Source organism: Gobio gobio (assembly GCF_949357685.1).
Source record: "Gobio gobio genome assembly, chromosome: 9".
Classification (NCBI taxonomy): Eukaryota; Metazoa; Chordata; class Actinopteri; order Cypriniformes; family Gobionidae; genus Gobio; species Gobio gobio.
In genome coordinates, this window is record NC_137115.1 from 45645608 (window position 1) to 45659744 (window position 14137).

The 14137-nt window shown below is 38.9% G+C and overlaps 1 protein-coding gene across 2 annotated transcripts in view; it reads left to right on the top strand.

The window, feature by feature from the left end:
- Positions 1–7850, top strand: part of cfdp1 (craniofacial development protein 1) — a 37164-nt gene extending 29314 nt beyond the window's left edge. For both annotated transcript variants that reach the window (XM_079825927.1, XM_079825928.1), the window contains one exon: positions 6641–7850. In XM_079825927.1, the coding sequence (XP_079682053.1) occupies positions 6641–6731 (91 nt within the window). In that variant the 3' untranslated portion in view covers positions 6732–7850. The remainder of the gene's footprint in view (positions 1–6640) is intronic.
- The last annotated feature ends 6287 nt before the right edge of the window (positions 7851–14137 follow it).

Genomic DNA, 14137 nt, shown 5'->3' on the forward strand with positions numbered 1-14137 from the left:
CCCATCCTCTCAAATAAATCAAGATCCGTGGGACTTCAAAATCAGTGATGGTATACATTACAGTACGTTAGTTTTTAGCCGTGACAGATCGAATAGCGTTCCGTGACTGTGCGTTAAGCTGGAGAAGGCAATATGCGGGAATTTTGAAAATGGCTTTGTAAGTATCTCAATTTATACATTAATTTCCTCTCCTCTGTCAGCCATTTGGGTTTGAAAAAACGCTATTAAAACTACAGATGCGGTTTGCTGGTTATTCTGACTAGGCTACTAGTACGCTCTCTGATCATCCAATCAAAGGACATGAAAATGCCGACGTTATTGTACGCCAGCTAGAGGGCCCTGCTGTCGCCAACTCGAAATCTGATTGGCTGATTAAATCGGAGTGATTATATGATTGGTTAAAGCGCACAGTTTCATTGCCATTCATTTAAGCTAGCGGCGCCCGCGATGTTGATTCTGAAAGGCCTCAAGGCAGATTTTTATGACCTGGCAACACATGATGACTGAAATATGATTGGATAAAAGCTCTAACATAAACAAACACTACTGGAAGCAGCGCAACCAAGAGAAAAGCGATGAATTTAATAAAATAGACTATTGGGAATAATTTAAAACACATTCATGGAAAAAATATTAAAAAATTTAAGTCTGTGATTCTGATAGTGATTAGGCCAGCAGAGAAGGCCTTGCTGGCCCTGACGGCCAACCACTGGCTTTTACTAACTACACAGCGAATTTGTATATCGTACGTTACTTGCATTTGCCTTGAAAGGCGTCCAGATATACAGTCGCAGGAGAAAGTCTTGATAGTTCGGTCCGATGTTGCAATCGATTCCTTCCGTGTTGTGCGAAGGAATGACGGTGAACTTGCAGATACTCTGTGTTTGGCGAAGAAGGCCCACATGGCTTGGTGCGTGTGTGGCTGGCCGGCGCGGCTGCCGGACAACGCCGGATGAGGTCTCACGCGAACAACGTTCGGGAATGGAATGTCAGCGAGTACTCTGTCCAACCCTAGAGGGAACTTTGTGGTGGCCTTTTAAGTTCCAGAGGCCACACCTTTGAGTTTTGGCTTGACCAATGAGGAAGGTGCACTTCTCAGCGGGAGAGTTCCTTTGTTTTGAACAAAGGGCTGACTCAGGGTGCTTTCACACTAGCACTTTTGGTGCGCACCCGGGTTCGATTGAGGTCAGAGTTCGGTTCGTTTGGATGATGTGAACGCTGTCTTCTGAACTCGGGTGTGCACCTTTGAACCGTACCCGAGTCCGCTTGAAAAGGTGGTCTGGGGTTCGGTTCATGTGAACTCCAGTACGGTTCGCTGCTTATGTGAACGCAATAGCACTAAATCCCGGAAGTGAACTGCTATTGATGACGTATGATTTGATAAAAATGTGTTTGTGTGTGTTTCACTCATTTTCCTGGCGAGCGTGACTGATATACTGCAAGCAGAGAGCTGTAGATCTCATTTCTGCTCGTCTTCAGCGCATTTGCAGTACATTTGCGGCAGATAGATGTAAGTGCCATTACGTACTGAAGCTTTGGAAACAAAACCAACGGTTCAAAAACAAAAAAATAAAAGTGAGGTGAGCAACGTTATGCATTTTTCCGCCTTCGCTCACTGTCTTTACCAAGCTACGGGGTAAACCGCTGCTGCTTTGAAGCAAACACACTCCGGTTCGGACCCAAATAATATCATATGAACACAGTCCAGCGGGGGCAGGGGGAGGGGGGAGCAATCGGTGTGAAAGCACCCTCATTCGCGTTGAAAATTTGTGTGTTCATTTGTATTCTGATAAATAAAATGAACACACTGCATTCTATAAGAAAGTGATGTCCACCAAAGTGAGAGTCATTAAATGAGGAATATTTTGATAGGAGACACCAGCTAGATGGGCTACCATTAACTAGTAGTTCTATCATCAAGCATGCATAACATTATACAATATAAAAAAGACAAAACAGAAATGATGTACTGGGGAGAATGCATGTTCCTTCATTAAACAGATTGTCAATGAATTAGTGGATAGAATTCCATTTCTATAGGGGATTGAGTTTTTGTTGGTTGTACTGTTCTCTCATTTGAGAACTCAGCCCAAGTGTCTTTGAAATGCATGAATTCGCATCAGGGTGCGAATTCACAGTGGGGCAGCTAACCATCACCGAGCCTGTCTGGGATAGATAAATTGTAAAGATTGTGTGTGTTTGATCAGTCCAGTCGCTACAGTACATATAGAGATAATTGAGAGGGAACAGTACTCTGTATGGACCGTTTCTTTACATAGCGAGCTAATTTTTGCTCGTCCCCAGGGTTACTACCACAAGCCTAAATACATGGTCTTTTCTGGCAAATTACAACATTATGATACAAATTATTATGTTTAAGGGATTGAAAATAAAGTTCATAGATTAAGTATACTTACCCTGTCAGGACTGACTGTAGTACCGGTAATCTAGAGATCAGTTTTTAGACTACAGAAGGCTTTGAAAATTAAAGAAGACCATAATTGAGATCTATGCACACACACAGTTTGTTTCTCTGCTCCATAGTCATAATTAGATTTCATTCATTGTGAGTTTTAGAAGGAAGTGAAATCTTTTGGCGGAATAAGAGCTTTTAATGAATGCATTCGTTTCCGGAGATGAGTAATTGCAAGGTTTCTTTTGGGTTTCATGCTCAAGATCATCTCAGTAGTGCATCAACTTTGTTGTTGTCTTGCTTTCCTCTGAGTTGTGAATACCCATCTATACTAACCCTGTCACCTTAGTTACCTATCCTACATTCCTCTGGGATAATGCTCCCAGATGCGTTTGGTGCAAAAACAAGTAGGGAGTTGAGGGAGGAGAGTCATTGCATCTTGTCCTGAGGGGATGATGATATACAATGACATCATTTTGGCATCCATTGGCCATTCTGCTTTACTAGAGATAAAAAGATGGTTCACCCAAAAACAAACAAAAATGATTTACTTGTTTGCATGATGCTTCAAACCTCTATTACTTTTCCCTTTTTTCTGTGGAACACACACAAAAGCGTTTTTTTTGGTCGATACAATGAAAGTGAATTGGGTCAGTGTTTTGGACCCCATTGACTTTCATTGTATGTGCCAAAACTGAAGAATTTGGGTTGAATCAAGTGATTACCCAAAAATGAAAATTATCATTAGCCACGCTTCCATTACCCTTCAAATTGAAAATTGAAAATACACCCAATAGAAACGCCTCAATTTAGCAAAAACTCCCTTTTATCGCAAAAAAAGTTTTACACTCGTATGAGGTGGTTTTTCGGGAAATCGAAAAAGGAACATTTCGCTAAACAGCAATGGAAACCGTTTTTTCCCCCGCATTTAGAGGTTACCTGGCGAATGTAAAAGTCGGACATTCTTTATAGATGGCGAGGTATGTTTGGACAGAAGATGACCGAGTTCTTTATTAAACTCATAAAAGAGTTTTAAACAATTAAGAAATGCCACAATTGATCAAGACCTCGAAGCCAGATAGGAGGGAGAAACACCTCATGCGTGGCCGCTCCCAAGTATAAGGGGCTTTCCTTGCCATTAATGCTTGGATAACACGCCAACGTCTCCTTTGATTAAAAATAATGGCGAGTGCGCTGGCTGCGATTTTTATTCGTAAACCTACCAACCTCCATTGCCACGATTTTTCAAATGACTTATCACGAGAGGGAAAAAATGAAGTTTTAGTCGCATAACATTGGTTAATGGAAACGCTGTTATTTTGTAATAGCTTTTATCGACATTTAGAATATATTACAAAAGTTTTGCGCAAATCTGTAATGGAAACCTGGCTATTTAAACTATTCCTTTAAATCCCACTGCACACACAGCACTGATGCTCTGGCTGTCTTAAAAGGGCCTGATGCTCCTCTTCAATAATATATAGATGAAAAGAACTGTGTTCTCCATCAGACAGTTGTAGGGAGTGGAACAGTTACTAAATTAAAAACCTGGCCTGGGGGTTTAAAAATAAAGCAGAAGAAATTATGGTCTGCCACTGTTTCCATATTTCTGTTTCTCTGAGAGGGATGTGGTTTAGGAGGAGGGCTGCTGAAGGGTGTGGAGGAGGTGCAGGCTGGAAAAGAGCGTAGTGTACAGGCCGCTAGGCCGAACTGTATGCCCAGAGGACTGAAGGCTGATTTCAGTGTGAGACTGATGGTCGCAGATCTCTCTATCTTTTTTTTTTTTCACAAAATGTAGGACAACAAATGCACCCAGATCTGTCAGAGCTCACACAGTTGGTAAACCCAGGGTCTCAAGTCTCTGGAGGCTAACGGTTGGTTTGGCATCAGAGCTTCCAGAGCATTCTGGGATTGAGACGCTGGGGAGAGTGACCCTCTGCTGGGATTTAGGGGAAGTGGAGCAGCCATGTGACAAATTGTGCTCGTCAAACATTGCAGGCGGGAAGCACAATGTTTATGGAAATTAATTAGGTAAATCTAAAAGTAACATAGCTTTTAAATGGGTCAAACCATGAAAAATAAACTTTCTTAATTATAAAAAATTATAATTATAAAATATCCAGTGTACTATTGAAGCATATATTATAATGCTTAGAATTCAAAACTTCCTCCTCAGTGGAAAAAGACAAATTTACCCATTCAGAGATTGCTATTCTGTGTTCATAAACCGTATGATGCATATTATTATTCATAAACACCAGAAGGACAAACGATAAGAGTGAAATGTGGAAAAGTGCTTTTCCTGGCTGTGTGTAGCGCCTACTGCTCTGCAGATTTTTGTAATAAATCCCAACTTTAGGAAAGAACATGTATATAAATATAAATAAATAGTAATATTATTATTATTTATATAATAATATAAATAATAATAATATAGAAAAATCCCAACTTTAGGAAAGAACATTGTGGAAGGGACATTAATTATGTAACTGATAATTTACCTTTGACTTTTTGCTTCAATATTTGATAGTTTTTTTTTCATCCTGCCTCAATGTAATTGCATAATGCAATTATTGAAAAAGAATTGTCAGAGTGAGAAAAGGGAAAATGGTTTTGATGCCAGAAAACTGACCATGAAGATTATGTTCACCAAGTACCATAGTGGCGTGAACCCCCCCAGGAATTAATATCTCGATGAACTTGAAGAAGCCAAGAGTCTATTTTTGCGTATTGTGATGTACATTCGAGAGCAAACAAATATCGAAATATACATATATATAATTTTTTCATCAGTTGGAGATTTGGCCATTGCATTCAGAAAATGGAGGCATATGAACATGAGCTTGCAGGGGCAGGGTTCAAGCCGACTAAATGATTGGAGAAGTCCCACATATGTCATTTCACTGGAAAGGTCTGGTTATGATATTGTGATTTAAAGATTACAAGGACAATTTTTTTTTAAATTAATAAAACATGTATGGATGAATCGTTCACAATAAGATCAACAGCATTTAGAAATAGGTCAAATTTAAATTAATTCCTACTTGAAAAAAATGTATAGCTCTACCACCATAAAGCTCAAACCAGATTGTGTTTTGAGTATGTGGTTGTTTGTGTGTTTCACAGAGATCCCATTAGGACTTCAAACAAGACACAGGCAATCAGTTTTTGCTCTCTGTCATCTTTTCATCATTGGTAGGAGCGCGATATGATATCTAATAAAATGTTCAGTCTCTGCTCCGTAGCATCACATGGCTGCTCCAAGGGTTTTCCTAGTGTGCAGACTGCTCTCCAGAACAATTCATTTAGACCTCACATAAAGCTTTGTGTAGGAGATGCCCTTCTCTGCTGAACATGAACCCAGACTATTATGAGGAAAACCACAAAACCAAATGATGTCAGCCTGAAAGGGCTGTTTTATTTTCTTAGTACTCACCACCTGCTTTTACCTTGAGTACCATAAACAGGGAGGCTAAGTACATGCACGTATAAACCTCTGACATCTAATGGATACAGGTTCACTAAAGCCACTATTTTGCTGTCAGAGACTCATTTTGGCCTTTGATTGTTTTGAACTTGCCTTTATGGCATTGCCTGAATGACTTTCTTTCTTCTGTGGAACACAAAAGATATTGGACCCCATCGACTTTTATTGTATGGACAAAAACAGAAACATTCCTCAAAGTATCTTCTTTTGTGGTCTGTAGAAGAACTAAAGCCATACAGGTTTGGAACAACACCAGGGTGAGTAAATGGGTTTAATTTTTTTATTATTGCTTTATTCACATAATGTACAGCACTTTTGAGTTATTGTGTATCTTGTAAAGTGCTCTATAAATAAATAAATACAGTACAATACAATACATTTCAAACTGGGTATGCCCGATAAGGAAGACATCCAAAATGTTCTGTTCACAGTTGCGAACCACGGGAAGTGGCATTGTGAAGCGAGCATGCCTAAAAAAGAAAGAAACGTGTGTATGAAATCACTTTACCACCTGAGCGCCTTAAAAAAAAGCTGACATTTACCAACACCCCACTGTCCCCCACTCACTGTTGTTGTACTTCGTTCCAAGACACAATGGGAAAGATGATATTCAAAGTAGACTATGCAGTGTTTGTGTCATTGTCATTCATGCCAAGTGCTTGTTTGCATGTGCTTTTATTTTTCTTCACCATTATCTCCGCGTCCTCACTGTCTCTGCTCTCTGCTGCATGTGTCTGTAGGTACGTGGAGCGAAAGAACTTCCTAGAGAGAGTAGACCTGCGGCAGTTTGAGCTGGAGAAGAGCGTGCGTCTGAACAACATGAAACGGTGACAAGAGGACAGAGCAGACACATTCGCTGATCACAGCACAGACTGTCCCAGATTCACGGACACCCTCTCAGTTTTCATTGTCATATAGGAGGAATTTTTTTTTTCAGATCTCTGGCCTCCAACAGCCCTCCAAAAACCGGTCTGCCTTCACAATCAAATGTTTGTTCATAGACAGCACCCACACCATATTTTTCTTCTTCCACAATTCCTTATATTGCATGTGTTCTTCAACATAAAAGAGAATGTCTTCTCAAGGACTTTTTCCTCAAACCTCATTTTACAATCCACTGAAGTGCATAAGTCACACCTAACCATTCAGTGAGAGTGACGTTAATGGGGAAGAAAACCTCATCAAGATCCTCAGATAAGGGTTTTCAGCTTACACTGAATTATTTTGCATAATTCATATCTTTGTTCCGACGGTGAGGCTTTTTGTTATATAAACGGCCAATGTTGCATCCTATAGTGATGGTGTCTACTCCCAAGCATTCAGGAACATTCTTCATTTATTTGATGGTTAAATGGAAGGGCGCAGTTGTTTTTGTTTTTTCCCCATGTATACTTACTACTGTCTTGAGAATTTGTTTAGCTAAGAGTGGTTGTATGGTAATTACCCTGCCGTCATTTTAATCGTGTTTCACTGTTTGACAGAAATAAATCATGTCATTGGGTTTGGACACTTTCTTTTTAAACGAACCGTGTCTTGCTGTTAATTACTTTGACCTACTAATTAATGACTCCACCTCCTCTCTAAGGGTTAGCTTTTCTTTTCCCCATCCTACTTTGCCAGCTTATGCCCCCCTTTATACCCTACACTCCACCCCCAACACTGTCTGGACTGCTTTTTTTAACAAAATATACTATCAAGGCAAGGGATCAGCAGGGTTTAAGTCACGCATCTCTGAATCACTAGTGAGTCGAGCATGAATCCTTCCCCTTTTCAAAAATGTAATAATATGCAAGATCTTTTAATACTGTTTTGCGACAATTCATCTTTTAATACTGTTTTGCGACAATTCATCTATTAATACTGTTTTGCCATAAATGGGACAACAATCAAGTGACATTTAAAGACATTTATAAAGTTACAAAATATTTTTTATTTCAAATAAATGTTGATAACAAATATCATGGTTTCCACAAAAATATTAAGCATGTTTCTTGAGCACCAATTCTAAAAAAAGAAAGCGGCATATTATAATGATTTCTGAAGGATCATGTGACACTGAAGACTGGAGTAATGATGCTGATAAAAATCAGCTTTGTGTCACTGAAATAAATTACATTTTAAAATATATTAAAATAGAAAACAGTTATTTTAAATTGTAATATTTCACAATTTCACTGTTTTTACTAGGGGTGTAACAATATGTTGTGTCACAATATATCGCAATACAATAATGCAACAATATGTATCGTGGATAGTTCACCTAAAATGAAAATTACTGTGTGACAAAAAAAGTTTACTGAGTTTTAGTGTCAGTACTACATTAAACTACTATATATAATGTTGAATATAATGTATAATAATTCAATGGGCGGAATATTTGTGGGTCCTGATAATGCCAAATGTCGTATGTTACCAATAAAAAGTGGCCAACATTATTTTAAATATATCTAGTCCATGACAGAGTGCAAGCATATTCATCTCTAATAATTTTGTATGTAACCTTTTACCATATGGCTTGGAGTATCGCAATAATATTTTATTGTGTGTTCAGTATCGTGATATGTATCAAGCCGTGACATGAGTGTATTGTTACGCCCCTAGTTTTTACTGTATTTTTCATCAAATAAACCTTGGTGAGCCTTTTTAAAAACGCAAAAAAATTGTACAGACCCAAACTTTTGAACAGTAGTGTAAATTGAGAGGAATATTAGTAGTATCACTCTAATGATCTCAACAGTTATTGCTTTGTAAGTATGAATTATGTATATTTCAGACTAATTTGCACTACTGTGTGTTTTTGATGTATTCATTCTTAATTTTTTCCCCCTTAAAAACCATGTTGGGTCTTTTGATAGCATGGGCGGTAACTTCATTCTTTCACTTGAAGATAATGGTCTTGTTTACATAATTCAATCGTCCCTCTCCCTGTGCGTAGGCCTGCATATGCACAAAGTTTGTTTACTGCCATTTCCTGCTGCTCCACAACCATTTAGAAGAATGTTCAGTGTGTTCCACACATCTATCCAGATTTCTATAATGGCTGACCCCCACAGCAGTCCCCTGCCTCACTGCTGCATTGCTTATTTCCCAAATGGAGATGAGTAGCTGTGCTGTGCTCTGATGTTGCCCTGTGCAGACATCAGGCTCTGCAGGTGGGAATTTGAATGATACTGGCATAATTCCCTCACTTAATCAATGTTCTCAAAGCTGAGCACTGTGGGTTTTTGTGGTTTACACCAAGAAACACCTACATGGCATACAGAAACATGTGCCTACATACAGAAACAATTAAATCACAGTGCACATGTAATCTCTAGACACTCCATGCATCGCTGTACACCTAAAGGGGCTGTATGTAAGAATTTTTATGTATTGATCACTTTATTATTGCCAATGTGTGAACCGCTTGTAACAAAACTTTAAAAGAGATTTTCCACAACCTTAGGTTGTCTATTGTTATGTGAAGGACTTTACGTGCGCTCTCGAGAGCCTCTCTTCCATTCTATGACACACTACCAGTAATGCCGAAAGAGCCATTCTGTATCATGTTTCAGTGTACACTGTTTCATGCAAAGGGATTAATTCAAACTATAGTCTCACATAGCTAGATCTATATATTCTATAGGCTCAAATATATGAGTATTTCGGGGCAATGAATCACGTCCTGTGACAGTCTCTTGTACGTTATGTGTGCTGTACACAAGTGTGAGCATGTGCAATAAGTTGCTGGCTGCAGTTCACTTAACGGCCAGAGGTGTGGCTAATAACAAGGGTTCTTGAATTCTACATATAGCCCCTTTAAAGGAACAGTTCACCCCAAAAAATGAAAATGATGTCTTTATTTACTCACCCTCAGTTCTTTTCAACCTTGTATCAATTTCTTTCTTCTGTGAAACACAAAAGGTGATTTTTTTTGAAGAATTTCCTGGCCACTCTTTCAATAACATGAATGAGCAGGGGCTGCATTGCTGCAAAGGCTCTAGGGCCCTGTCCCAAATGGCACATTTCATGTGCACTTTTGGTCTTGTGGACTTGCAATGGCTACCGTAGAGTGCCCCATTTGTCATTTTAGGTCTCAGAAGGGTGCTCGCGAGCGTCCCCTTTGCGGTCGATGTCACTTTGGCCGAGTTCTGCAGCAGACTTCTTCCCGACAGTCATAACGGTGTTACGTCATGAAAGTGCGGACTCGTAGGAAGACCGCGAGGGTTTAGGGTGGCATTTGGGACAGGGCCTAACACAGGGTCCCTCAAATCCATTCCTAAAGGGCTACTGTCCTGTAGAGTTTAGCTCAAACCCTGATCAAACTTACCTACCTGTGATGTTCTGCTGGCAGCGCTTGAGCACAAAGGTACCTCACAAAACGCAGCGTAACAGTTTAATGTTCTACAGCAAAATAGAACAAGCTTTGGTGAGAAATAAACAAAAAATGGAAGGCCCCCAGTAGTCAATAATTGTATCCCTTAAAACTCATCTTTGATCACCAAAGTGACATATTTAAAAGTTTTTTCCTGTAAAAAAGTATTTCTGCCTTAAAATAACTTGAATATAACTACACCCTTGCTTCATTTACTATACACAGAAACCATGAATATGCATATTAGCCCCGCCCCCACTCATTCCAGCTCAGAGACTCAATTTTTAATCAAGTTACTGTAGTAAACGCTGCACAAAGGTATCTTTACAACATCGGACACATAACAATAATTAATAGGATTAGTATTTTGCTTGACTACGTTATCAAATCTGCCAATAATGTGTTGCTAATGTTTCACATGTTCCTGTTCACCATCTCAGTCTGCCTTCACTATCAGTCAGTATCCTTAGAAATGTTTTGAACATCATAGAACGTTAGTGGAGAAAGACATATTGCTGCTACACTGTAAAAAAAAAAAGTGTTCTATTTTGCTTAATATATTTGTTTTTAGTCATTTTTGTCTTTTGGGACAGTGAGAAATAAACAATTGTTACTACAATTTAAAATTGTACCTCACAGTTTCACTGTTAAACATTTCTCCAATTTAAAATGTTCTAGTGACTGATCACATCTACATTTTTTAATTGGCCGAATTGAATTTCTGTGAATTAAATTGTATCAATTCACTGAAATTCAATTTGGCCAACGGAAAAATTTAGATGTGATCGGACACTAGAAATTTTTAAATTGGAGAGGCCTGACATTTTTTACAGTGTTGGTAAATTACATTTTTCCATTGGCTCAACATATTATTTCTAATTGAGCCCATGTTAACAGACTGTTGCCACAATGGATAAAATTCAATTCACAGAAATTCAATTTGGCCAATTGAAAAATTTAGATGTTATCGATCAGTAGAAACATTTTCAATTGGAGAGGCCTTAAATTTTTTACAGTGTAAAAGTACCCGATTTTTCATATCAACAGAGAAATATCCTGGGATAACCCGGCTTCTCTTGAGACTCCCCAGGTTTGCAGCAGTTAATGATATGCTAAAGCCCACCCACATGTTGACATGATTGGAACAAGGTAGTTTGTGACGTAAGAAACACCAGTGATTTCAAAACGTGTTCGGTTCACTAAAGTTTTAAGGAGAAAATATTCGACAATGGTGTTGACTTAAATTTGCATGGATTGTCTGAAAGCTGATTAAAAACGCCACATAAACATATAAACAACATTAAAAAACTTGATTTTCACCGCAGGGTTTAATTACTACAATAGTAATTTCTCGCTAGAAATTACATCAGATACATAAATACATTTACAAGTATTACACACAAACTGACCAGCAACCGCAACTTTCAGACGCCATCTTTCTTTAGCTTAACTCTCACCGAATAGAATGCTTAGGATTGTGGGATATCAAAGGCTGCGAACCATACATCTATGCTGCCTTCAAAAATCGATCATGAGAAGGTATCTCAGGAGACAGGAAGTGAAGATAACATTGGATTCGGACATGCTTTGATGCCTTCCTACCTTGGAATGCATCCTCCGAAGGCAGCCCCAGTGATCCTGAAGACCTTGATTAGCTTGCTCAGGTGTGTTTGACCAAGGTTTGGAGCTAATCTCTGCAGGACATTGGCCCTCCAGGGCAAGATTTGAGGAGCCCTGCTCTGACACGAAAGCAACATACATTTTTATTTATTGATGAAACTTGCCCTATAGTTTGCACTCCACGAGAAAAGCAGTGTTTCATGCGCAATCATTCTTTTGAGTCAGATCTTTTCAATGAAACCTGAAAAATTTGTTCACAAATTGGACAGATTTTCAATCTGTTTCAAGTTCAAGTCACTGACTCGGTGATTAACAGCTCACCAGAGGGGAACATTATCAATGAATGATGACATTCCTCACACAATGCTATTGTACAGTCTTCAGAGGACTTGTAATGTAAGCATACGAGATGTATAAAAATACATTGCACATTTGTATGATGCTTTTGTGTCCTTATTGAAGCTTGAAAGCCCCTGGATTAGACCAACCTGAGGGTATGATAATTTCATTTTCATTTTTGGATGAACTAATCCTTTAAACACTCTTTCCACGTGAATATATAAACACTCTAGGCATAGTGGGAGTTTAGAGAGGTAACCACGCTCATTTTTATTCATGTCCTCCCCCTCCCACTCAAAGTCAATGGTAAGTGTATGGTGTTGAGGAGTGGAGCCTGTCATCCTCATCTTTATTCAAATGCACCTGTCCGCTCCTGATTTCCTGATTTTACTTTCTCTCTTGGGTCTGAACACTGCTGTTAGCTCCTAAATAATGCTTTCATCCCTCTTTCTTTTCACTTTTGTCATTTTCCCACCGCTTTCATCTTGCGTTACACTTAGACATGTTGATGACACAAGTCTGATTTTCCTTTTGCAATTGTCTGCCATTATCATTAACTTTGAATTCCACTTCACAAGACGTCTGTATTTCAGTACTTGCATTTCACCTCTCTCTTTCATCTTATCTACCTTCACTTCTTGAGTGATTTCACACTACTAAAAAATTCTGATTTATTAGCATTATTTTGATAGAATGCAAGCAGGCCGAAATAGATGCAATCAAATGGACCCACAGATCCAATGCTGTTAAAGAGGTGTAGACCCTTCTATATAAAAAGACCTTTATGGAGCAACAGGGCCTTAGGTGTCCATTTGGAATTCCTGCAGCGTATATATAGCACAACTTTACCTCCAGGCATGTGTATCTGTCTGTCACCAAGTGCATGACTTCAAACAGGGGCAGAAACCTTAAAAATAGACTGCGCTGTTGAGAGGACAATTATAAACAATCACTGTGATGAGAACCTAAAATAACAGCTGGCTAAAATGTTCCAAATGCCTCTTACCTCTAGGTCACCAGAGTTAAGAGGCGCTTTAAAACACTGCTGGGTGTTTACTCCCTGTGCGTAAGCTACAATAAAATGCTTTCCTCCCTTGTTTGATCATGAATGATCATGCCCTTTAAACATTCTTGTTTTTTTCGTTGATAGTGGATAGGCTTAGATGGGATATGCCGTCTTTTGGGGCAGAAAAATGTGGAATGGTGCTTTAAACGTGTTAAAAAGAGACTACCACATTATCCGATTACACAAAATATTTAATAAATGAGCAGAAGTTGGTAAATGAGGGCTATGTAAGGACCTGCTCATGGCCAATATCCAATTGCAGAACTTTTTTTTTCTCCGTCTTTGCAGCAAACTCAGCCTTGTAACTGTTTGGCAGCCCACCAAAAAGATTTCCTTCTGAAGGTCTTCTTTCCTGTATTGTATCCCTCTCAACATTGACTAATGTTGGCAGATGAAGGGAGGGAGTGTCATGACACCAATTTAACAGACATTTGAAGATAAGAAGACGACCTTTGACTTCCTTCACGCAGCTGCCCTGTATAATTAAAAGCCAGTCACAGTGCTCATGGAATAGCTGTCAGTGAGAGCGTTGGGAATGAGACTGTTTATAAACTAATTGTCCGCCACAACACATATTTCTATCTGCTATCTGCCAAATAACGCACTGGTTTTTTCCTTATAAAGGGAATTTCATTGTAGATGAGAACCTTTTTTGAAGACATGCTTAATCTTTGTTAGTAACCCCACCCCTAGAACATCACACAGCATCAGCTAATTTGAAAGGCCAAACATTTTGTTGGCATCAGCATCTTTTGGCCAATCTGCATTATTAATGGTTTTTCTTGTAAAGTCAAATGCTAGAATGTTTGCAGCCGGTTTCATCATGTTAATGGGTAATTGCTACTTTTATAGGCATAA